This window comes from Procambarus clarkii, chromosome 7, assembly GCF_040958095.1.
Source record: "Procambarus clarkii isolate CNS0578487 chromosome 7, FALCON_Pclarkii_2.0, whole genome shotgun sequence".
NCBI classification, from domain to species: domain Eukaryota; kingdom Metazoa; phylum Arthropoda; class Malacostraca; order Decapoda; family Cambaridae; genus Procambarus; species Procambarus clarkii.
The window spans coordinates 1905611-1932554 of record NC_091156.1 but is presented as its reverse complement, the minus strand read 5'-3'; the positions used below and the strand labels follow the sequence as shown (position 1 = coordinate 1932554).

General features: G+C 42.0%; 2 protein-coding genes across 4 annotated transcripts; both read right to left on the bottom strand.

The window, feature by feature from the left end:
- Nucleotides 1-3097: 3097 nt before the first annotated feature.
- On the bottom strand, nt 3098-4818 carry LOC138357458 (probable GH family 25 lysozyme 3). The gene is made up of 2 exons (XM_069314317.1): nt 4759-4818; nt 3098-3445 (listed from the first exon to the last, which is right to left on the bottom strand). Exons 1-2 carry the CDS (start codon nt 4816-4818, stop codon nt 3098-3100), a joined length of 408 nt encoding a protein of 135 aa, XP_069170418.1.
- A 5514-nt stretch (nt 4819-10332) lies between these two features.
- Nucleotides 10333-26250, bottom strand: LOC123761334 (uncharacterized). Of its 3 annotated transcripts, none has more exons than XM_045747287.2 (10): nt 26143-26250; nt 25019-25269; nt 24461-24609; nt 17883-18335; nt 16817-16973; nt 15483-15627; nt 12851-13024; nt 11878-12052; nt 11351-11520; nt 10333-11015 (listed from the first exon to the last, which is right to left on the bottom strand). In XM_045747287.2, exons 1-10 carry the CDS (start codon nt 26173-26175, stop codon nt 10821-10823), a joined length of 1902 nt encoding a protein of 633 aa, XP_045603243.1. In that variant the 5' UTR covers nt 26176-26250; the 3' UTR covers nt 10333-10820. The 3 variants fall into 3 exon arrangements, with proteins under 3 accessions (XP_045603243.1, XP_045603244.1, XP_045603246.1); XM_045747288.2 differs by having other exon boundaries at nt 16817-16958; XM_045747290.2 differs by lacking the exon at nt 17883-18335 and having other exon boundaries at nt 16817-16958.
- Between the last annotated feature and the right edge of the window lie 694 nt (nt 26251-26944).

The window sequence follows — 26944 nt, the reverse complement described above, 5'->3', positions numbered from 1 at the left end:
GTTAGGTCATTTAGACAGCTCAAGTATTTCGGGAGATATAGAGAACAGAGGCAGATACACGGACGAATCTATGACAACTTTATATCATTTTAGTTTAGATTCTAAAGTATGAGTTTCATGTCGCTAATACACTACACCTTTACTGAAATATACAGCAACGAGGATATATTTATGATTATAAATTTACTTATCATGACCTCCAGTAAAATAGTGCTTAATTTATACTGTCTATTGTGATGCACTTGTTGCCCCTCACTGGCTTGTTGGACAGCCGGCCCCAGTGCTGGTCACTCTCACAGACACTCAGTCAGTCACAGGCTTTTTTCTTTCATGACCGAATGATTTTCTGCCAGACAATAAACGTCTGACGCGGAAGATTTTTGCTGGCTATATATGGATTAGTGTCATTTGGGTCAACCCTCTAAGATAAAAGTAAATCTTTTGTTGTATTAAAGTATTTTCTTTCTGTTCCCTGATTGGCGTCATTTCGGACCAACGAACAGCGCTGTCTCAGTTCGTCCGTTCCAGGGAATTCTCTTTAAATCATTTTATGACTTCTTGAAGTCTTATAAAACCTTCTGGAACTTAAAGCTGTCTTTCCTGTTTAGAAATTGATTGCCTTAGAGTCAACTAACTGGAGTCAGCAAGGTGCTTCGTTCCAATTAAAACTAAGCGGATTCTTGAATCTATAATAATAATGTTCCAAAACGGCTATACTTCACCTTTTTCGAGCTCTATGACTAATAAATTTACTTCTTTGTTTATATTTGCTCACATTAAGGCAGCAATACGGCGTCAGACTGACCACACCTGGACATTGTTATTGTTGCCGTCGGAGGCTGCTAGTTTATTGTGCACCCCATACTCATCCTGTGAGCGGTAGTGGATAAAAGGATTACAGAGGGCACAAAAGGTCTTTATCAGACCTCAACGGAGATTATTAAATTAACAATTTCATCTATCCTTCACACCTTATAAATATAATGTCAGCTAGTTACAGAAAATGCTCCATTTCAATAGCTGTGGATTTATAGTTAATCATTATACATTAATGGTAGGTCTTATCGCTAATACATACTTGCTTGAGCTATGGAGATATTACAGGGTCATAGGGAACACTTGTTTAAGGTCCTTTACTAATTTCATTTTCATTTCAATGTTGATCGTTTCCCCTATGTTCCCCTATGTTCCCCTATGGAACACTGATTGTTGATCAAATCAACAGCCGTTGTGAATACTAGAACAACAAAAGGAATTTGTTCCTAGCCCGTTGATTGGTGAAAGTGAGAGCAGTAAAGAGTGTAGCGGGAGACAAACACCCAATTCCTCGCCCACTTTGTAATCTTCTAAATCGTGATGGCAACTTCTTCCATCTCTCCCGCCGGGTGAAAAAGTTACCCAGGCTCTAGATATTCCTCGATAAGTTAGTTTCATTGTCTGCAGATGTTATCATACATATCATGCGCACACGCACAGGCGCACATACACACACACACACACCACAAAATCATCTAAGTGCCCAAGAGGAGGGTTGAGGAACATGTAAATGATGTCCCAAGGCATAGGAATGTTCAAAGAACGGAAATTAAAAACAAATAGAAAAAAATAAAACAGTGAAATTTACGATAAAAATTATATGGATTATAGTGGGTAGAGATGGCTGGCGTGTGACTACACAAGCCCCAGGAAGGCAGTTACGTTAATCTGGTCGAGTTTAGTGGGACTCACTGAAAATGAAATTGTTTATAGACACGAAAGTGTTAAGAAAATTAGAGACAAAGAGTAACAGAATCAAGACAATGAATAAAATAACTCTTAACAAATAAGCACCACCCCGCTTCTCTTTTAAAATAAATGAAACTTATACTGTGGAAGACAAAAGTTATGAATAACAATTTATGGAATTCACATGTCAAGTTAGCTCAACATTTGACCCAGCATTACTTGAGGTATTGAGGTATAGGGACCAGTTCCCCTATGGAGAAAGAAAGAGAGAATGCATCTGGGATTGATTATAGATTTGTGATGTGATTCCTCTGGTTGATTCATCTCTGAGTGCAAGAATACTTTGTAATCGTTTTGATTGTCTGGAAAGTCATTTGAGCAAGGAATCTGTTAAAATATATACTATGCTTAGTAATGTTTTGTCTAGAGGTATTTTGAGCTGTTGAAATTAACTTGGTTTCATTTCATAAAATTTGTAAGTCCAGTGTCTAGACTCTAGAGTATAGAAAGAACATTAACTTGAGAGATATAGAGGTTCTCAAGACACAGCTTCCTCCCTGTGTTAACCAACAGAAGGTTAGGTAAAGTCGGTGTTTTCTATGAAGCTTTTCGAGGTAAACTAAAATATTCACAATAAATTAGTATGTCACATATGCACGTATTTAATAAGTCAATATTGACTATACGGAAGTGCGAGAACGGGTTGCCCTATGGAAGGTGATGGCACAGCGCTGCTCCAGTACGCTAGCCTCACTTGCTCAGTCCAATACCAGGTCAGTCATAACACTTCTCATCTGCCTTTTCTTCTGTGTACAAATGTAAATGCTCATATTAATTAGTTTCAAAATTTCCCTTCAAAATAATTTATTTGTTCACTGATTCAAACTACTAATAATGTGTGCAACGTAACATCTTTCTTGCCGCATATTTATTAAAATTATTTTGTTTGATCCAGTAGTTTGAATCCCTATTACGTAATTAAGTTTTAGTACCCATTATACCTTCCATTACATGCTTATATTTCCCCTTCCACATTGCATTTTTTTTTATTTCCAGTACCTCATTACATTCTATTAAATCCCTCCCCCAATTACATGTCTTTGTAAATTTTCCAAACATGTTACACGTCTATTTCCCATTATTTCCCCTCCTCCCATTACATAGAGAAGGTAGACCGCAGTACTACAGTCTTAACTTTATAAATGTTCCATAAAGATCGAGTAATAAAAAGCACCAAGTACAAGTAATAAAGTACATAAACATATCAATGTAATATAAGTAATATTATTATTACGAAGTGCGGCACTAAGGTAACATTTAATATATTTGACCTTGCGATCCCGTGATAAGCATCTCGCGACCCAGTACCGGATCACGACCTGTACTGTGAAGAGCCCTGGTCTACGGTGTACTGTGAAGAGCCCTGGTCTACGGTGTACTGTGAAGAGCCCTGGTCTACGGTGTACTGTGAAGAGCCCTGGTCTACGGTGTACTGTGAAGAGCCCTGGTCTACGGTGTACTGTGAAGAGCCCTGGTCTACGGTGTACTGTGAAGAGCCCTGGTCTACGGTGTACTGTGAAGAGCCCTGGTCTACGGTGTACTGTGTAGAGCCCTGGTCTACGGTGTACTGTGTAGAGCCCTGGTCTACGGTGTACTGTGAAGAGCCCTGGTCTACGGTGTACTGTGTAGAGCCCTGGTCTACGGTGTACTGTGAAGAGCCCTGACAATTATAATAAACTATCAGGGCCTTTAATCGTTACATTTAGATAATCAGTTATTGCTAATATCTACATTTATTGCTAGTTATTTATGCATCAGCGTTGTGAAAGACAGAAAAAAAAGTCTTAAATAATCTGACCAACCAAATGTCACAGGTAGAAATTAATAAACCTCGAGAATATGAATAAGGAAAAATCAAGATTTTCAAATTCATCATTTCAAGACAATATGTGCTTAATTTTACAGAAAAGTGCTGCCTTGTAGAGCTCTACGGGTTCAACAAGTAAAGAGCAACGCACAACAAATGGAGACCGGCGCCACTACAGCAGGAGTTGGTCTGGTGCCAGCAACTCGGCCTCGGGTCCTCCAGCGTGCGTACAGTAACAGGTGTCTCTTGCTAATATATTACGCCAGAGAATCTACTGTTCCCATGTCAGCAAGAACTCCTTCCCTTACTGCTTCCAAGCAATACGCACAGGTGTTGAGAACGTGTTTTTGTGCGTTTTGCATTTCTTGATATGACATCTCAAGTTGTTTATCTTAAGGTCCAGCGGGCGCTATTGAACTTTTCAGCGGGTATCAATTGTTGCTCATTACTATCTCTTTCCTCGTTCTTCACCAGTTTCGTGTCTGTCATTTACCGGTTTCGAGTCTGTGTTGTTCTCTAGTTTCATGTCTGTTGCTCAATAGTTTCGTGTCTTTGTTGCTCAATAGTTTCGTGTCTTTGTTGCTCAACAGTTTCGTGTCCTCGTTGTTCAGCAGTGTCAGGTGTTCAGGTGGTCAGTTGAGAGTGCCATGACAATCCAAGTCAAGACAACCTTGCCTCTGTGTGCTGTATAGTCGCCAGTGAGTTTCACTTCACCACAAGCATATCATACTTACTAATATATATAGATGAAAGCAAAAGAACAGCAAAAATAAAAAAAGGCATAAAAAATCAAACTTATCCTTAACCAGTCTAGGGCATAATAAATAATTATGCTTTATAATTGCTTACATGTTACAATTTTGATGTTACAATTTGGTTAACGTATTAACCAACGTTTAACATTATACTAATATGCTTTCAGAGACTGTTCTAATTGGGATTCTTGACCGAGGCCCAGTGGGGTTAGGCGAGATATACAGCATACGTTTGGCAAGATTCAAAAAAGCTATTTATTAAACTAAAGCAGCTACGGTCTCTCCAACACTGACATCTGCGCCAGTAGACACAAGGCAGCAGGTGAAAGCCTCTCCCGTCGGTGTATTACCGTCAGCAAAGTCCCGCTAAGGCCGTATTGTTGATCATTAAAAACTTAGCTGTTATATTACTCTTCCCTTGAGCATCTTTAAAATCATGCGGGAATCAGTTGCAATATCTACGAGAATCATGCTTAAAGACAGGTAGCATCCACGTCCCGCCCTGAGATGCACATTCCTTTGACCAAAACACCGTATTTACGATGTATAAAATTATTACGAAGACCTACATCGTAACCGGATTGCAATATTCGATATATATATATATATATGTCGTACCTAGTAGCCAGAACGCACTTCTCAGCCTACTATGCAAGGAACGATTTGCCTAATAAGCCAAGTTTTCCTGAATATATTTTCTCAAATATTTTTCTTATGAAATGATAAAGCTACCCATTTCATTACGTATGAGGTCAATTTTTTTTAATTGGAGATAAAATTAACGTAGATATATGACCGAACCTAACCAACCCTACCTAACCTAACCTAACCTATCTTTATAGGTTAGGTTAGGTAGCGGAAAAAGTTAGGTTAGGTTAGGTTAGGTAGGTTAGGTAGTCGAAAAACAATTAATTCATGAAAACTTGGCTTATTAGGCAAATTGGGCCTTGCATAGTAGGCTGAGAAGTGAGTTCTGGCTACTAGGTACGACATATATATATATATATACATATTATATATATGTATATATATATATTATATATATATATTATATATATATATATATATATATATATATATATATATATATATATATATATATATATATATATATATATAATATATATATATATATCACTGTATTTGGTAAAACTCTTATTTGAAGATTCAAGTTCAAGATAAGTCCAGGTGTCCTTCGCAGAAACAATTTATATGAAAAGTTACGAGATAAGGAAGATACAGCGAAATATATAAAGTACTATTGCCGATCTCTTTATAATTGTCCATATATTTACTAAAATGAATTACAAGACAAGTTATCGCCAGTATAGTTATTGACCCATTAAATACACTAATCAAATAACTAACGAGATAGTCCAGTGAAAGATCTGAACATTTATCTGGTAATCTAAAAAAAAAACATAATATTTATTGGCACTCACACACGTTATATCAGCTTATTGATTATATTAGTAATATTTAGCAATATATATTGATCCAAGATCAAATACCGGATTGGTAGTGACATGCAGAATGTGTTTTATCATATATATTTATTGTCTTTTATTTGCATAACACATCTGACATAAAGGTGAGAGCTCTTGTGCACATCTATACCACAACCCGGCTTCCAAACATAACAGAACTTATAACTAATATGTATGGAATGTAAGCAGTACTGTTGCATCAAATGGTTCACATTTTATACGTTTGGGGGGGATAGTCTACTACGGGCTCACCATAGCCCGTGCTACTTGGAACTTTTTGTTCCAGGTAGCGAATCTTAAACAACAACATACGTTTGGAGTACTGTGACATAACAGAAGTGGAAAATGAGTAATCATAAACCTAACTTGTCTCAGTCTTAATTAGACAATCACAGGCCTAGCATACGTAATTTTAGACATAATTTAGTACATAAGAAAAGTTAAGCTTGATTGCTGCCTTCTTTCTCGGGCCCTTTTAAAGTGATTAGTACAAAACGAGGACTTGTAATGAGTACAACCGTCTATATTTTGTAATTCCATCCATAGCTATAAGTACTAAAAATTTTGGACGACAGGTTGTATCATTTACACATATCGAATGCTTCTTTGAAATGCTTGTATAGGTGTCAAAAAATCTTTGAGTAAATATTCTCATGGCTAAATTTCTTCTTGAGCTGCGAGGCACAGAGACCAAGGCTAGGTTGCCTCTCCAGAGAGACCACGTCTACGCTGCCTCTCCAGAGACCATGCCTAGGCTGCCTCTCCAGAGACCACGTCTAGGCAGCCTCTCCAGAGACCACGTCTAGGCAGCCTCTCCAGAGACCACGTCTAGGCAGCCTCTCCAGAGACCACGTCTAGGCTGCCTCTCCAGAGACCACGTCTAGGCTGCCTCTCCAGAGACCACGTCTAGGCTGCCTCTCCAGAGACCACGTCTAGGCTGCCTCTCCAGAGACCATGCCTAGGCTGCCTCTCCAGAGACCATGCCTAGGCTGCCTCTCCAGAGACCATGCCTAGGCTGCCTCCCCAGAGAGACCACGTCTAGACTGCGTCTCCAGAGACCATACCTAGGCTGCGTCTCCAGAGACCATACCTAGGCTGCCGTCTCCAGAGACCATACCTAGGCTGCCTCTCCAGAGAGACCATGCCTAGGCTGCCTCTCCAGAGAGACCATGCCTAGGCTGCCTCTCCAGAGAGACCATGCCTAGGCTGCCTCTCCAGAGACCACTTCTAGGCTGCCTCTCCAGAGACCATGCCTAAGGCTGCCTCTCCACACACTATAATCACCGTTCGACCGCCTCCCTATAAGCATGGAAGATCATCACTAGGGAGCCTTGCCACAAATTACAAAATTCGTCGCCAGTTTTCCTACTTCCAAACTACCCAAATACCCTAGCGACGAATGTGGAAGTAGCTACTAAATTGTTTCCTACTTTATATGGAAGCCATCTAACATAGTAATTCAAGAAATGTATGTACAGTAAAGGCCTTAATTAGGCAATATATTTTCTGAATGACCTTTTTTGTCTTTTCTGTGGCTGTGGTTCTTCACAAACTACAGTGTGTGTAGGCTATTGTTCACTACTGCCGCTATTTACTTTAACTGATTAACTAATTATATCAAATACTCATTTTTCAAAATGTTATAAAATATTACACATCGTTTTATCAGAAGTGTAAAACTATTTAATCGTAATTGAGTACTTCACTTACTCTCTGAACAAACACAGCGTAGCTCTATGCACAGTACTCGAATTAATAATTGTCTAAATATGTAAAAGATGCCGTATTTCTTTGGATATTATTTGCACTCTCATTTATCTATAGTTATTTTAGCTACATACTAAACTGCCTGTCATTTCATGCTTGAGCATTCAACAGTCCGTGCTCCGGCTGCTGCCAGCGTGGATTTATTTAAAGGCATAAAGAGCGTGCTTTAAATCCTACGTTACCATGCGTTCAAAACTTCTCATGTACAGAAGAGTTGCGTCGGTGGTGAGGGATATATCTCATGTAGCAGTATTCACCATAAGTATTCCATACGGACTTAAATATTATTGCTTTGCAAGTGGCTATATTTTCCATGCGATAATAGGCTTAAGCCTACAATATCTACGCTTTACAAAAAAGAAAAACAAGACTAATCCAGGTCTATTTGCATCAGCCAGCATTCTTTCCAAGAGTGATACTATCTATACTAGAAATAGTCAGGCATGCAGAGCAGAAGGGAAATACCAAAGTCACTGTCGGAAAGATGAGTGAGGAGTAGTGATAGGGCGAGAGCCACAACCCAGAGACACAGTGAGCGCTGCCTGGCGCCACACCACCTCTGGTCCTCCTCCGTCTCCCTGCCAGACGCACGAAGCCCACCCCCGCTCACATCAAGTACTCTTACTAACCTCTATTTCTTCATTATGGAAATTTCAAAGATCGTCTATTCTTTGGGAATGCCAAATGCACCGGAAGGTTTTAAGCATGCGATAGATTATATGTAAGCAAGAACTGATGCAGCAACGTTATTGTTTAATAAATGGGAACTCTGGTTGCAAGGAAAGGCTGCCGCGCACGCGTCAAATCCAACGAGGGAACCAGGGGAAAATTCAATAGAAACTTTCCTCACTTAGTAATGTTCGGCTTGATATTCTCATCACTCGATGCTTAGGTGATGACACGCTCACGACAAGCGCTAACAGAAGGAAATAATTCATTAATTGCGCAAATTAAGCTAGTCGAAGCAAACTTGAACTTGAAGCTCTTCGCTGCGTTGGCTTTTTGTCATTGTCCCGCACCGGCGAGTAGTTAGGATTGATTCCCATTCTGGAGGATTAGTGGAGAGCGGCAGCAACCTGTTACAGCCCTGCAGTGTTAAACGTGTATTTTTGCCTGCATTTTGCTCACTCCAGCAAGTCACTCCTCAGCTTACGCGTTATAGCAAGACTAATGTTATATCACTGATAGATCTCCATACGTACATTCTTTAATGCAAGTGGATAACGAGTAACAAAATATTACAATTATTTAAACACATTAACTCTTAGTTAAATGAAGTTAAATGACCATTGTTTTTTTAGACTTCTGAGGAAATTCTTAATTAAAAAAAAATCTACGTCTATGGGGCGGTCGACCCCATAGACGCATTCCTAAATTTTTTCATGCTGTTCATTTAAAACGGGAATTTTCTCAAATATAAATTATTATAATATATTAGCATATTGTGCATATATAGGTTATAGGTTAGGTTAGGTTGGTGTTTAGGTTCTGTTGGCGATTATTTGTATTTGTAGTATGTGGGTGAAGTAAGTAATTATCAATAGAAGGCACCAAACCGGGAAGGCTATGTAGCACCATCAAATGTGCGGGATAATCAGAGGGCGCTAAATATCACCAAGGATGCCAATACGAGAACAAAAACGCATAAGGCGAACGATATCAAAAGTATCTGAGTCGCCAAGAATTCTATCGAGGGACAAGCGACCGCGGGGGACGGTCGGAAAACAAGACACACGCTCGTCCTGGAAGTCAGGACATTAAACAAAGATATGCACGACCGTAAGAGGAACAATGCAATTTGGACAATAAGGAGCAGGGCGGCGCTCCATTAAGTGACCGTGAGCTAAACGGGTATGGCCAATACATAACCTAGCCTGAGCAGTTTCCCGCCGCCGGTTACGGTGGAAGGAGGAAGGCCACTGGGACACACTACTCTTAAGAGTACGCAGTTTGTTACCAGTAACAGAAGACCAACAACTCTGCCAGCGGGCAAGGAAGGAGGCATGAATAACTGGGTAAAAGTCGGAATAAGGAATACCTTTACGGGAGATGGGACAAGTACGTGAGTGAAGCATTTATAGCGTTGTGGTTCGAACAAAAGTCGTCAGTGAAGCACTTGTTCCGGAAGTGTTCGAACGAAATCGGCTGAGTCGTGTGTAAACCGTTTTTCATTCATAAACAGGGGGGTTTTCGGGTGCATGGAATGGACTTTGGGGTCTTTGTTTGGAGGACGGGCTGAGAATCGGAACCCGTTCTCAGTGTAAAGTCATTAGATCGAGACATCAACCTCCCTCTCAGACCACCTGGATAGTTATCTAAATATTTGTGAGGCCTGAAAGCATATTACGGTTCCAATAATGGTCTACTGGTAAACAGGGAAATGAACTTTGTCCTAAACAGAGAGTATTATCAAGTAATAAGTAGAATCGTGGGACTTTGGCCAGTGATAGAAACTGAGCTTGAGATTCCTACGATAGAGGCAGGAGAGTGAAGGGCCGAAGCAGCCCACATCAGTGTGAAGGCGTCGTACCTGATTACCCTCATCACAAGGCGACACTCGTTATATAATTGTCATCTTATGGAGGTACGATACATAGGGATGAAAAACGGGGAAGTTTTATATATTTTACACATAGCATTTCGGAAACATTTAATAAGAACAATTATGTAAAGCTATTAATATTATTTTTATAATAAAAATTAAATTTAAATTTTAGGAAAATAATAAACATTTTATGGCAAGTTTCTTTTATAAGATATTATAAAATATAATATTATATTATATATATTATATATAATATATTATAAAATATTATATAGGTGTAGCCACACCCAGACCATCTCAACCAGAGGTTACGTCTGAAACAACGCGAGTCTGTGCTCCAACAGCTGACATCCTCAGCCCAACATCGTTATCTACCACACTACACATCTTGAAGACAATTGTCCACGACATCCTCGATACTCTGCATAAACTTCAGAGTAGCTTTAATATGCATTGTTAATGCTTATTAGTTTAAAACAATTAATAAATAACTATTATACTCTTGAGTAAAGCTAAGCATCAATATTTGTTCATATAAATGTATTAATATTTGTATAGAGCTATATAGGTATTATAAGTATCTACATATTATTTCTAAAATTAGCACGAAGACAACAAGAAGGTACCACAGAATCTGTGTGAGCTTGCAGCGAGGGCTAGAGAAGCGAGCAGCATCAGAGCTGAAGGTGGTGCCATATGGTAGTGGGACCGGGCCTCTTGAGCGCCTGGCCCCAGTGAGAGAGGGTGATGGAGGTGTTGTAGTCTGGTGTCTGGCTGGTGTCGCAGGGAGAGGTGCCCAGGTACAGCAGCGGACCCAGCTGCACCCTGCCCACAGTGTCTTCAACACCCCACTTGGACGTGTACAGCACCTGCGGGACAAACTTATGGTAAGGATGGTAATCCTAATGAAGAAAGAAGGTTGACAATTAAGAGAACAACGCTTTTCATGGTTGTAGTGAATCTAAAACAGGAGCTGCAGCTATGGTGAATTCAGTTGTAGGAGCTGTTGGTAAGCTTTCTCAAAGGTTTAAGCTGACAGAAGTATGTGTGTACTGAGAGGGGTGAGGTCGTAAACAAGGTTGAGGTAATACAGTGCTGTGCTAATAAACGAACAGTATTAATCTAGCAATAGAGTAAAAAAGAAGGTTTTAGGTAAATATTTGAAAAGGTATTTGGGTTCCATTTCACGGAATGATAAGATTACCTTGAGGATGATGGCGGCGTGCTGCAGGCTGTCCCGGTGTAAGACAAAGACTGAGCGGCACCGAAACACCGGGTCTTGTGTCACCGGCAGCTGGACGGGCGTCGACGATTCTTTCTCTATCCTCTCTCCCTTCACCCATAGTCCCACACGACACACAACCTCCACGTGATCTGTCGTGGCGTCACAGAAAACATTTCATGATACACAAAAATTGTTGCTTCGTGACTTTTTGATTGTTACCGCCGGGAGGCGGCTAGCTTATTGTGCACCCCATACTTCTGTGAGCGGTAGCGCAAAAAAGGATTACAGAGGGCACAAAAGGTCTTCATCAGAACTCAACGGAGATTAATACATTAACAATTTCATCTATCCGTCACACCTTATAATTATAATGTCAGCTAGTTACAGAGAATGTTCTATTTCAAGAGCGATATATTTACAGTTGATCATGATACAGTGACTGTGTTTACAATTCCTTGATAAACAAAAGTGGAAGAATGAGAGGTGACGAAGGAGCAGAGCTTTACCTTTCTTCCTGGAGGGGGCAGCTTTCGAGAGCACACTGGGGTGGTGCAGCCGCAGGATCCTTGATCTGAGGACTTCGAGGGTGAGAACGACCTCACCCTGCTCAGGTCCAACAGCCTCGTTGTCCGCGTAATCACACCGCAGACTAACCTCCACTACACCCAAGTCATCAGTCATCTATAGAGAAATTATATTTAAACAAAAATATAGTGACTATTGTTACGGTTATCCCCTGCATAGCAGTGGATCCTGCCCCTTCCTTTTGTCTACAATATCAGCATGCTCTCTTCAACATCAAGAGTCGCCAGGAATACGTTCTAAAATTGTCCAGTCTCTCCTCCCCTTCCCCCCCCCCCCTCCCTACCTTCCACAAGAGCCGCCCACCTGCGGCTCGCCGGCTCCCAATCATCACTCGTTAACAATCATTACTCTGTCGGTGCCCTGTTCGAGACCCTGCCACCTCACCTGTCTGACGTCATCACCCTGTATATAAGCTCCGGCAGGAGGGCTGAGCAACCACCATCTGGTCACCACTTGGTCCGGGAGACATCTCCCGTCACGCAGGGTGCAATCGCGCCTCCACAGATCTCCAGTATCAGCTCTTGATACTGGTAATGGCTCAAAAGGGCCACCACTTACGGGCTATTCATGCCCGTGCCACCTTTTGGGTGGCTTAATCTTCATCAATCAATCAATCGGCTGAGCAGCTTACGGGCTATTCATGCCCGTGCCACCTCATGGGTGGCTTAATCTTAATGTCCCACCACACCCGTACCCGGGCATGGTGGGACACGTACCCGGGCATGGTGGGACACGTACCCGGGCATGGTGGGACACGTACCCGGGCATGATGGGACACGTACCCGGGCATGATGGGACACGTACCCGGGCATGGTGGGACACACATACCTGGGCATGGTGGGACACATACCCGGGCATGGTGGGACACGTACCCGGACACGGTGGGACACGTACCCGTGTGTGGTGATGGAGTGGAAGGGTGACCGCCTCCGCGGGCTGAGTGAGGGGCGTGAGGGCGTGGCCGATGGCTGCATATCGCCACAGGCGGCCACGGACCCACACTGACACCTTCACTACACTTTTCTTCTTGGTCTTGCTCTCCCTGGGTGTCTTCACCAGCGCATCTTGCTGCAGGAAAGTCAGGTTACTAACGCCCTCCACTACACACTCCCAAGAAATACCACATATATATACGTTAAACGATAAAATAATGCATTCTAAAACATCGTTGCTCTTCTCTGATTTACGAAAGGAATGCAAAAATGTATTGCTAGAAAAGATTTAGTTTTAATACTTTTTATGTAGTGGATATTTATTCTATAATAATTGTATAGTTAATTAAGAAAGAGGGTCTACAATGAAGGTATAATGATTCCCGTTGTCAGGGAGATAGCCTGTCCACATATACTTTATGCAAGTTTTAACAAATTCATGAATAGTTATTGGCGTGTAATGTGGCTCAGATTTGTTGAAGTAACATTAGCAGGGTTATCTAAGGTGTGTTGACACTGGGAGGGAGGGAGGGAGGCGCTGTGTCAACATGGGAGGAGGCGGGGGAACTTCACCACCCGTCTATTCCTTCAGTAATTTCCCTAGCAAGAACATAAATAAATCTGGTTTGAGTTAAGATCCATTATAAATTACATAAATTATGAATTACAGTTTGTGATCATTCATACACGGTGTCTGCAAATTATTCATCCCCTTATAAGCGTTAATAAGTTCACTATTATAGAAACTTAAATCGTTATGCGGTAATTAATTATACAATTCGAGACAGGTTGGGAACACGGGGCAGTTAAAGAGACTAGTGAGCAAGCGCAGTGGGCGGCGGCATGCAGTGTTGACGCAGGTGAGGACGCGCACCTGTGCACTCATCGTCACGGCAGTCAATCATGCCGCACCGTGTTCACGGCATCAAAGGAATCTGGTGGTTATTCGCAGTATGTGTCGAGAAATGACTCAGACGCAGGTGTTGACGCAAGTGGTAACATGGATGATACTGGCGACGAACATGGTCGATGAAGCATGAGTTGACGGTGGTGAACGTGGACGAGAAAGTTAGTGGTGGCGTATAATGAGATATAGCTTGCGACATCGACAGTGACGCAAGCTATAGCATCGACAGAGACGCAAGAGGTGTGGACAATAACGTAATGACGTGAGCGATAACCCAAATGGTGAAAGATGATGATGTAAATATGTTTGTACCTTCGGTGGTGGGCTTGGATCAAGTAAAAGGACGATCTGCGATATGTAATCGCAGATCCTTCTTTTCTGACACTGGAAGATTCCGCCTTTCCATTGTTCCTGTAGTCTCCATCCTCATGCCTCCATTATCATTGCTTTGCATTCCGGAGCTAAAAACCAAACAGCCAATGCATTTGTCAGACCCGTTCTCCTAATAGCACATAGCATTTTGGCGTATGCTTTACCAAAGGCCAATAATTTATGTACAAAAATGGTAGCGGCTCGCGAAATTGACGTGATGGTCGAGGACCGGGCCGCGGGGACGCTAAGCCCCGAAACCATCTCAAGATAACCTCAAGAAGATGTCCGTTTTCTGTTCGCGGGTCATCGAGTCGGTTAGGTTCGGGCACTTTAGTACAATCGTTTAGTGACGTTGGGAACGCAAAGAAGGACGGCCTGCATCCAGACCATCTTGGAGCACTTTTCAGTCCTCCTTTGTGCTGACTGTCTCCATTAGTTGGCATCCCGCCAACTAATGGAGTCCCGCCTGTCCCGCCCGGGAATCGAACCCGGATCACACCAATTCGTTATATATTGACACGTTAATACTTAAGTGATTATACTGAATTATGAATTATTGTTAAATAATATGATAATAAAGTTTTATTTCTGGGTTATAATGTACTATACTCCAGTTCTTGTTCTCCAGAAGTTCTTGTACTCCAAGAACTTCTTACCAGTTGAACCACTACCTTCCTTTCTTTAATGTCAAAGGTACTCTTCATTGTTCTAAGGGTTAAGTTGGCTTTTCTGATTGCTGTTCCTACCTGCTGTACAACTCTCAATGAGTGGAGGACCCTGACCCTAAGGTCTCTTTCTTCATCAATCTGCTGTAATGGAATGTTATTAATTTGGTAGTGGTGGCGTGGTTTGTTATGCCCCACATGCCTTGTGGGACATAACATTGTCTTGCATTTGTCAGTATTAAAAAGCATTTGCCAGTCTTCTGACCATTTGTGGAGTGCATGTAGAGGTCTTTGTAGGGCTCCAATACCATTAATAGTTCCCACTTTACCATATATCTTTGTGTCGTTTGAAAATTTGATGATGTACTTTGTAATGTTTTCATTTATGTCATTGATGTAAATGACAAAAAGGGTTGGTCACAAAATGGAGTCAATAACTAGGACAAAGTGGTGCTTAAAATAAAGACCTGGAAGGGCATTGTATATATTATCAATAAAGTATTATCATTATTATGTAATGCGTCTCACTAAATACTGCGCTAAGGAAGGATTTCGGGGTGACGAGTACGTCTAGTCCCCCGACCCAGTATAGTGGGTTGGGGAGGCGGCGGTATGACATCCTCACTGATGATGAGTGAGCAACAACTTACCTTAATGATGACGTTGGGACCGTGGGAATGGGGAACATCGAGCCAGTGGGTGCGGCTCCCGGGCTCCACACTCACCTCCAGCTTCAGCTCCCCGGACCCGCCCACCCACGGTAGTCCGGCCAGCTGGCACACGCGTACTCGCACCCTTAAGTGTGGGCGGCGTTAGGTAGGGTCATGAGTGAACAAGAGGAAGATGTTAAGATAAATTACAGGAGTGACAGGTGGAGGTACAGCTTGTGTTTACCGCTACCTGTGGCACCGGAGGTGACGGATATCAAAACTGGGGTGACAACAGGTTCTTTTATATATCATAATAGTATATACATCATAAGTGTACAAATATTAGTGTGAAAAGCAAGCCCGGGCCCGGAGTCGTGACTAGAGCCTTAAGGGGGGGGGGGAATATAAACGCAAAATATGCAATAAATGAAAACTGGTTCGATTTCAATCAAACTTTTTTGACTAGTTGTATATGAATTTGGCTTCAACTGGTCCAAGTCTGAGCATCGTAGCATAAATAGGAAGAAAGAAAAAAATATTTAATTACGTGTTAAAAAATTTCCAAAATGTTAAAAAATTAACATCAAACACAAGTGTCAACTGAAATCATGTACATGACTAAGCTATCACAATAGCATATAATAAAGTATTTTAATAATTAATTTTATCCCCCAAAAATTTAGTTAAAAAAATGTTAGATTTTTTTTGTTCTTTCCAATTTTTTTCTCATATTTTTTTATCGGGCGATTTGTATGAAACTTGTACACCTTACAGAACGTAAGCTTATCTTTGAGGGTGCCAAATTTGGAGGAAATTGGTTGATGTCAACCTCAGCCACAGGTGGCAGAATCTTTGACTTCGTTTATTGTCAAGTAACATAAAAGTACTCTTTCATTTTTTATTCAATTTACATGAAACTTGCACTTTATATGTAGAGTTTATGTCTCTACAATCGCTCTAAGATACTTTATTCCTAAGTGATGAGTGTCATATAAATGATTTCATTTGATACTTGTGGTTGTACTGAATTATTGAAAATGTGTAAAATACGTTGAAATTGGTTTTTCTCCCATTCTATTTAGGCTGCGATACTAAAACTTGGAACAGTTGCAGCCCTTTTCGTACACAACTAGTCAAAAAAGTTTGGTTGACATTGAACAAGTTTTAAAGTCCGGCGTTATGACCCCTTCACAGTGTGGACACCCCCACCCCATACACCCCCCGACCCATACACACTCCAGACCCCCACCCCATACACACCCCCAACCCATACACAACCCCGATACACGTCCCTAGCCCATCAAGGGTGAGGAAAGGGATAGAAAGCGACTGACCAGCGCCCCTGATGACTGTGAATCTTGAGAGTGAGGGAACCGTAACACTCCCGGGCCGGATTGCTGACGCCTCCCACCACTGGTGTGATGCACGCTGCTTGAGGCACCTCCTTGTCCCCTCCACACACGTCCTCATCCTCGTCTGGGGGAACATGCACTGTCACGAAGATGACGTTTTATCTAGCGTGTCTTTCCTTTCCTAGGCGAATAAGATGCATTTCGGAAGGAATTATGTGTGTAGTGAGATAATGTAAACATGAACTAAGTTCTCATCTTTATCTATAAAAGATAATGTCTATCTGTCTTCCATGGACCCGGATTCTGTTAAACATATAGTTCTGTGATTTATTGAACAATCAACCACAAAAGATGACTGTAGTGCTTTTCAAATGCTAATCTAACGTAGTAGGTGGGTGATGGGGGAACATGGGTGTAATAAGTGGGAGTTGGGGGAACATAGCTGTAGTAGGTAGGTGTTGGGGGGAACATGGGGTGGTGGGTGAGAGTTGGGGAACATGGGTGTAATAGAGGAATGCTGGAGGAACCTGGGGGTGACCGGTAAATGTTAAAGATATAGGTAATAAATATCAAGAAAGGTTAAATTAAGCCACTTTACGTGGATACTCATTTGATGCGCACCAACACCGCAGGTGTGACCACACAGGACACACACCTGCGGTGTAGGTATGTACCTTCACATGTACAGTGCTCTTGCCATTCCATAATCATTCCTTAAGAAATATACACATACCTGGCGGTTCATCAATATTTAATCATTTTCAGACACGGTAGCACCTCAATTATACAATAGTGAGCTCTCTGAGAGGTTACGATGAACAAGCCGTAAAGTTAAACAATCATTGTGCCACAAATTGACAAAAAGAAAAAATACACCAAGGCTCTTCGTGGGTGGGAGAGTTGAAATGCCAACCCATTTAAGTCGCACAAAGACACACTGGCACTGACAGTCTGCAATAAAGTATAGTGGTAAATCAGTACCAGACATGTATTATACAAGTTAAACAAGAGAGAAGCGAAAGTAAAGGACAAGAGTAATGAGCATTACCCGGATGTGCGACGGTTGTGGATGAGTCAGTGCGGTGGTGAGAAGTCATTGCCTTCATCAAGCTGGTGAAGCCCGCCCGTACTACACCCCAGCTACCTGACCGGCTCCTTGGAGTCGTTGGAGTGCTGGCTGGTGACCCAGCCGAGGGCGTGGGCGTAATGCTGCCCCTGCTACGGGCGGCTGGGATGGAGAGAGAGAGTTGAGTGGGACGTTGGGTGTGTGATGGGCGCTCTGGGCGTGGGCTGTCTGAAGGTGTAACAGGAAAGCGACGGTGGCTGTTTGGACTTGCAGACAATATGGACTGGGAGGAGGTACTGGGCGGCAGAGTCGTCGACGGGAACAGTTGGTTGGAGCTGCTGGAAGCACTTTTGGAGAGTGCGAGCGTGTGGGTCGGGAGGCCGGTGTGGTGGGCGGTCACTGTTTGTGTCGTTGTCTTGGCCAGCGTCGTCACCCCTGTTACACACCCACAGGTTGGATCACATTATAAATAAAATATTCATATGCACACAGGAATCACAATAGCGTGATGCATCAAATGAACAAATCTACAAGGGTCGTGATGAGGGTTCGAACTTACGCCCAGGATGATCCCAGATGCGCTTTAGTCGACTATGCCACGACATGGTTGAAAGAATTGCAACTGGGAGTTCTTCTGCCCTCACACGGATCCTGCAGCCTCTCCGAGACACAAACCAGAGTTTTACACAATTACCCCGTGCACTCGGGCTCTGTCAGCAAGCTGTTCTACCTCTTCGTCCTCACTTCGATACACACAGAAATCACAATAGCGTTTAGTGGGGATAGACAAAGTCTTTTCTGAATACTCTCTATTTTCTTCTCCGAGGCTTTGGGTCCCTACCATTGCACCAGAGGTGATACTACTCACAAATTTATATATATTACCCGACCTCCGAAGAGCTGGACGAGGTCTTCGAAAACAGATTTTAATATTATAACAATTATATTATAACAATTTTTATATTGTTATATGTGTGTGTGTGTGTGTGTGTGTTCTCTGTAAAATGTAGCAATGCAATACAAAATAAAACAATTTAATAAAAAAATAGGAGTGGTAGGAGAAGAAAAGATTAAAGTGTTGAGTGAGAATCCACACGGTCTTCTCTGAGTACTCTTTGTTTTCTTCTTCGAGGCTATGGGTCCCTCATTTTTTTCCTACCCTTCCTTTTTATATATATATATATATATATATATATATATATATATATATATATATATATATATATATGCAACAATGATCACAAAAACACTGATCCAAGTATGCAGAATAACCACATGTGAAAAACAGAAAATGCTTAACGCGTTTTCTGCTAATTCGCCTTCATCAGAGCAAAGTAGAATCAAACAAACCAAGTTTGATTCTACTTTGCTTTGATGAAGGCGAATTAGCCGAAAACGCTTTAAGCATTTTCTGTTTTTCACATGTGGGTATTCTGCATATATATATATATATATATATATATATATATATATATATATATATATATATATATATATATATATATATATATATATATATATATATATAACTGAAAACTCACACCCCAGAAGTGACTCGAACCCATACTGCCAGGAGCAACGCAACTGGTATGTACAGGGACGCCTTAATCCGCTTGACCATCACGACCGGACATAAGGAAGTGATAGCCGAAGCTATTTGAACCACTTCCCCGCCGGCACTCGGATGGTAATCTTGGGCATAGCATTTTATCAAATCACCTCATTCTTTGGGGCAACACGTGAGGAACACAAATGCAAACAAGCCTGAATGGTCCCCAGGACTATATACAACTGAAAACTCACACCCCAGAAGTGACTCGAACCCATACTGCCAGGAGCAACGCAACTGGTATGTACAGGGACGCCTTAATCCGCTTGACCATCACGACCGGACATAAGGAAGTGATAGCCGAAGCTATTTGAACCACTTCCCCGCCGGCACTCGGATGGTAATCTTGGGCATAGCATTTTATCAAATCACCTCATTCTTTGGGGCAACACGTGAGGAACACAAATGCAAACAAGCCTGAATGGTCCCCAGGACTATATACAACTGAAAACTCACACCCCAGAAGTGACTCGAACCCATACTGCCAGGAGCAACGCAACTGGTATGTACAGGGACGCCTTAATCCGCTTGACCATCACGACCGGACATAAGGAAGTGATAGCCGAAGCTATTTGAACCACTTCCCCGCCGGCACTCGGATGGAAATCTTGGGCATAGCATTTTATCAAATCACCTCATTCTTTGGGGCAACACGTGAGGAACACAAATGCAAACAAGCCTGAATGGTCCCCAGGACTATATACAACTGAAAACTCACACCCCAAAAGTGACTCGAACCCATACTGCCAGGAGCAACGTAACTGGTATGTACAGGGACGCCTTAATCCGCTTGACCATCACGACCGGACATAAGGAAGTGATAGCCGAAGCTATTTAAACCACTTCCCCGCCGGCACTCGGATGGTAATCTTGGGCATAGCATTTTATCAAATCACCTCATTCTTTGGGGCAACACGTGAGGAACACAAATGCAAACAAGCCTGAATGGTCCCCAGGACTATATACAACTGAAAACTCACACCCCAAAAGTGACTCGAACCCATACTGCCAGGAGCAACGCAACTGGTATGTACAGGGACGCCTTAATCCGCTTGACCATCACGACCGGACATAAGGAAGTGATAGCCCAAGCTATTTGAACCACTTCTCCGCCGGCAATCGGAAGTGGTTCAAATAGCTTCGGCTATCACTTCCTTATGTCCGGTCGTGATGGTCAAGCGGATTAAGGCGTCCCTGTACATACCAGTTGCGTTGCTCCTGGCAGTATGGGTTCGAGTCACTTCTGGGGTGTGAGTTTTCAGTTGTATATAGTCCTGGGGACCATTCAGGCTTGTTTGCATTTGTGTTCCTCACGTGTTGCCCCAAAGAATGAGGTGATTTGATAAAATGCTATGCCCAAGATTACCATCCGAGTGCCGGCGGGGAAGTGGTTCAAATAGCTTCGGCTATCACTTCCTTATGTCCGGTCGTGATGGTCAAGCGGATTAAGGCGCCCCTGTACATACCAGTTGCGTTGCTCCTGGCAGTATGGGTTCGAGTCACTTCTGGGGTGTGAGTTTTCAGTTGTATATAGTCCTGGGGACCATTCAGGCTTGTTTGCATTTGTGTTCCTCACGTGTTGCCCCAAAGAATGAGGTGATTTGATAAAATGCTATGCCCAAGATTACCATCCGAGTGCCGGCGGGGAAGTGGTTCAAATAGCTTCGGCTATCACTTCCTTATGTCCGGTCGTGATGGTCAAGCGGATTAAGGCGTCCCTGTACATACCAGTTGCGTTGCTCCTGGCAGTATGGGTTCGAGTCACTTCTGGGGTGAGTTTTCAGTTGTATATAGTCCTGGGGACCATTCAGGCTTGTTTGCATATATATATATATATATAATATTATATATATATATATATATATATATATATATATATATATATATATATATATATATATATATATATATATATATATATATATATGGACATTTGTCCATATATGTCAAATGTCCTTGCACACAAGGACATTTCGTTCTGAGCAGCTAAATCTAAAACAACAACAATATTGTCACTCTTGCATCAGAGCCCCGCTTCTGTGCCAGGTAAGTCCACTACGGGCTCACCATAGCCCGTGCTGCCTGGAACTTTTTGTTCCCAGCAGCTGAATCTAAAACAACATTGTATCTCTCCCGTTTGCATGATGGCTGGGGCAGTATGCTGTGTGTTCCGTCGGGCTCTGAAATTCCACAGTGTAGAATTTGGTGCTAGTTGGCGATTGATGCGTGGCTTGGTTTGTTTGATGTATAAAGCAGAATGCAAGCATACGAGCAAGACGATCTTCCGTCTACCAGCATAGAGTGACACAGGAGCGCTGTGAGGGGGAGTCTCCCATATCATGTATTCAGGTCAGCGTGTTATGTCGTTGTCGGGCTCCTGGCAGGCGACACACACACACACACCTGTGCACGCGGGGCCGGGCTCCAGGGTGTACAGATGCACACAATTATGTCGTTTTCTCTCTGCTTGTTGTCGGTGTTCGCTCCCTTGAGTGCTAGTGAGAATGTCTGTTTGTACCTACCTACATGTACTTACCTCACTGCCCTGTATATAGGGCAGCTGCTGAAAATGATTGACATAAAAGTAGGCTCAATTTTTTCAGTTTTTTCTTTTATTTTGTCACAAGAATTATATTGCATCTTACTGATGCTACCTACTTGTGCTTGCGGGATGAAGCTAAAGGTCTTGTGCCCCATCACTGACCATCGACTATCTGGCGTATGAACCAAATCGCTATTGTTCTTTATCATCCCTACGTTAATAACTAATAAAGGAGTTAACCTTTACAATCTATATTACTCTAATTCATTCCATTTGCAAACTCTTAACCTGAAGAAAATCTTACGTCCCTCTGACTTATCTGAATCTCTACTGAAGTTTTCACCTGAGTGCCTTGTTTTGCCCTGACTCATTAAATTCTGAGTATCTTGTGTGGTGATATTATGTATCCTCTCTTCTCCAGTGCTCTCCCTTCTCTTCCAAGTCTGACATAAAGCTAGCAGAAAATCTCTGAACTTTGTCGATTTTTATTGTGGTGTTTTGGGTGGGTTCTACACTAGGACCACGAAACCCAGTATTGATCTCACGTAGGACATATGCAATTCTCCAAGTTTTTGTTTGTTGAGACTCCTAAACGTTTCTAATATTTGCCGGTTTTGTGTGTACATCCGATGTTTGCCTTCCGGGCCGGGCTTGGGGAGTAGAAGAACTCCCAGAACCCCATCAAGCCTGCTTGATGTTTTGTATATCTTGATAAAATCCTTGATAAATCTGACCACCATTGACATAAATCAACTTGTCTTTCCGCTCTCATAGAGCTGATGAGTTAGGCAAAGAATCTGCCTTCAAAGGAGTTGATTATAACCTTGGATTGCCTATAAGCAGTCTGAGAACAATAATGCACCAAGAACTTCAACAAAACCTTGTAGATCTGAGGTAAAGTGAAACCGACAATAGTAATTCCATCTTATCGTCATATAAGAAGTCATGCAAGAAGGGCCACACACCTATGGATCATCCAGTAAAATCAACAGACTCCTAGATGTTACTAATGCTAGGCTTAAACTCGGTTATATCTATCTTTGGAAATTTGCATTGCCTGCTGATATAGACCTGACTAGCTGGAAACTGTGTCAACAAAACTCTTCGCACATCCTCCAACATTATGTGATGGAGTGTGGAAAGATACGTGAGTTTAGAGACACCTCTTTAACAAATGTTCGTGAAGTGTGTAAATATTTAATTCAAAATGATCTACTACCAGAAATTTTAGCCAAATAACGTCGGGTGGTATATGTGGGTGATTGTAATCTATGCACCGCTGCCCCCTGGATGGGGGTGCTGTGCAGGATAAACATATCAGTTATGACACTAGCTCACTAAACACTAGTAAGTTGCGCAGCTTGGATACTATACTTGTGGTCGGTCTCACACCCATTGATGACGTAACAATATACATAACATTTGACCCCTAACGAGTCCAAGCCTGCGATATATTAACGGTGTGACTCAAATCTCTTATTATTAGTTATAATTTACCAAGTTGCTTTAGTTAATGCTACGGCACTTGTTAAAACTAACAAACACATTAGTTAATAATCACTGATTAAATTACATAAATTATATTTCCCGCCTCACGCTCCTGAGGGCTACAGGGAGGGAGACGCCATGCTACCGTGTATTATGCCTAGGAAGGTTAGGTTAGGTTAGTTTGTCAAAGCAACACATGTAAAAAATAGTTTTCCGGATTGTCCTACTCAATAGTGCCGATTTCTACTTTCTAATTTCGTTGTACATTACTATGATCCTCATTGTTACTATAAGTACTATCAAAACAGAAAGAAGTAGTAGAAGAAAAAAGAAAGATTAGACTCAAGAATGACGACACCAATAGAAGACAGACTGTCAACACCTAGAAATAAGCCCTGGTTCTTTTTTCTACAACTTCAGCGCTTCCTCTCAAATTTATTATCATTAAACTAGGCTATGTGCACTACTGTTTGTGGATTGGACAGCGTGTACCGACACGAATCAGTGTTTTCGCTGTATTAATTTAATTGTTTCGCTATAAATCTAAATGTGGAACTCTTCAGCGAGCTCGCTAAATCGTTAACAACCAGGTACCTATTTTACTGTTGGGTTAAACAGAGACTTTGTTAGGGATTTGCGCCCAGTAAATCCTCCCCGGCAAAGATACGAACCCATGACAAAGCGTTCGTGAAACGCCAGGCGAGCGTCTTACCACTACGCCACGGGGACAGCGTTGACTTAACTGATTCAGGGAATTAATAAGTTAAGGAGTAAATCCCATAACAATTATCATATCCCTCTGTTCCCCCTTTTCTTCGGTGCCGTGAGGTTCAGCTTTTCACTGAAGCTCACATATCTTACCCCCGGAAAAAAAACTTGTTGCATACCTCACCTCAAACACTTTCCAGAGACTTGACTCACCATTGTGGGTGGTGGGAGTGGCGGGAGAGTTGGCGTTAAGACGACTTAAGACGCGGGCGTACATCAGTTTGTCGTGCGGGGTAAGGTTGGTGTTTGGACATTCAGACAGCTCCAGGCCCTCCTTGGCCAGAGACTCTGTTGACGCCACCCTGAGGAAAGAGGAAGGAACAGAAGTAAGGACAAGGCTTCACAATTGAGGTAAATGTTTTCACGTTGTGAAATGTAAAATTTAACCACTTTGTAAAAAAAAAACTAAACATCTAATTATAATCAAGATTTGTTAAATTCTCTGTTGGGGATTGTTAAACGAGGCTCCCCCCCCCCCTCTTGTTGGAGGAAGGTCTCCTGCTGGATGAGGAACCATTTACAACTACCTACTGCAGGATCACCTCTAACCTTCAAAGGGAGGAGAGGAGAGACGAAGGGGGAATGGGCGAAGAAGGGGACGGAAAAGAGAGAAAGAGAGAGAGAGAGAGAGAGATATGTGTCCTTATAAAGATATAAAGGTTAGAGAGCTGGTGCTCGCCGTGATGTACAAGGTAACAGATAACAGCTCACCGTGATATCTTCCTGTGGGTGACAACGGGAGATTTGGAGGCGGCGAGGAGCGGGTGGTGGTGATCGGAGCTGAAGCAGGAGCAGCATAACCCCTTCAGCAGGGCCATCACGCCTCCACCTTTACCGTGATCAATACCCGGGGTAGTCGAAGTCCCTACCTTTCGTCGCTCGTTCTTGGAGTCGTCATAACCGAAGGGATTGTAGCCTTTGTTCTTCATCTTAGCGTTAATTTCAGCCATCTTTCCCTTCATCTGCAGGAGAGGAATGGAAGGTAGTTACGATAGAGTATCTAGGGAAGAGGTCGGCATGGGCTGATGAACACCACATACTTTAAAATATGTCAAAATATATTTCAGTCTTAATTACTCTCTCGAGACACATCATGGGGTGCTGCATCACTAGTAGTCTAATATTATTATAATTGACACACAAAGAACTCACACTAACGTGATATATATCAATGAGAAAATCACCTAGAGCTCTGAGGTGACTCGAACCAACAATCAAAGAACTCCCAGTCGCTCACCTTACCACTGTACCACCACAGACTTTAACAAAAAGTTATACAACCTGGGATTTCATTGGATCCATAGCTTGTCTGAAGGCCTACACTTTACCTACACTCGAGTGCTTCGGGGTTATACGTAGAACTTGAACTGGCTTCAGTAGAACCCTCCAGACTTTGTGGATTCAGTGGAATCCCAGGTTGTATAACTTTTTAAAAGTCGTAGTGGTACGGTGGTGAGCGGCTGGAAGTTCTTTGATCGCTGGTTTGAATCACCTCAGAGCTCCAGTTGATTTTCTCACTATAATTGATCAAAATGCTGTTCACACATTGCTTATTGGAAAACATTTGATCACTGGGACTAGGCTGCCATACAGGCCACGGCTGGCAAGTCCTGCCTGGTCTCATGGAGTCATTATTTTGGTCTTCGTGTCCTTGTTGTGCATCTTCACCATCTGTCATGGGAGTTAACGCTTGGAGGGCCCAGTAAAGTCATCTACTGATACATATGCAATATTGTGATTATAAAATGTTCAGCCTTTCCCGAGGTCATTACTCATCGCTAAACACTACCCATGACACTTATTATCGCTAATACTTGCAATACATGTATTATGACCTTTCTTGAGAACGCGACCATCTTCACGTTCATTGGTCATGTGGATGGGTGCGTGAGGGCTCTCCGGTGAGCTTGTACGTCCGTCTGCCTGGCCTGGTGTCCTCCGACTAATGGCAGCTGTACCAGCAGGCTCTGGACGTACGGCATGGCTGCTTGTTCAAAACCATTGCCATGGATATAACAGATTCTTTAAAACATGTTCCCTATAATTATCTATCTAGAAAAACAATTTATTAAGGGAAACATAATCAAAATTTGGGTATTATTTTTCATTAAAAATCTGCAAAAATACGTTAAATATATCATTTACAACGGTGACGGAGAACGATGCCAGAGCTGAAGATGGGACGCGGGTACACCTGTGCGGGCAGTGTACATGATCGCAGGTGTAGACCCAGTCTACTGTCGGAACCTTCACACTTCTCAATCGAATATTCGCACTTTTTATTATATATTTATTTTATTTGGTCTTTCCAATTTCTTTTCCTTCTCTCGGGAAAATAAATAACGATGAGTTCTTATATTCATTAGACAGGAACTATAATAACTTATTAATAATAGGAACCATACAAAATTAATTGCAATAGGAACTATAATTTAATAATAATAGGAACTATAATTTAATAATAATAGGAACTATAATTATTTAATAATAATATGAACTATAATAATTTAATAATAATTGTAGATTAGATCAGTCACTCATTAATTAATCGATCTATAGATCAGTCACTCGTTAATTCATTATATTCTAATACGACAGGTTGCTGTAAGTATAATATACTTGCTCCATACTTTCATT

What these genes read in the sequence shown, in the direction of transcription:
- LOC138357458 (XM_069314317.1), bottom strand. Translation starts at nt 4,818, where the DNA reads ATGATTCTCGTAGATATTGCAACTGATTCCCGCATGATTTTAAAGATG. An exon ending in TAAAGATGCTCAAGGGAAGA is followed by an intron (nt 3,446 to 4,758) that starts GTAATATAACAG and finishes TATAATTGTCAG; the next exon opens with GGCTCTTCACAGTACACCGT.
- LOC123761334 (XM_045747287.2), bottom strand. Translation starts at nt 26,175, where the DNA reads ATGAACGTGAAGATGGTCGCGTTCTCAAGAAAG. An exon ending in ACCCACAGGAAGATATCACG is followed by an intron (nt 24,610 to 25,018) that starts GTGAGCTGTTAT and finishes CTCTTTCCTCAG; the next exon opens with GGTGGCGTCAACAGAGTCTC. An exon ending in CACAACCGTCGCACATCCGG is followed by an intron (nt 16,974 to 17,882) that starts GTAATGCTCATT and finishes TCTTCGTGACAG; the next exon opens with TGCATGTTCCCCCAGACGAG.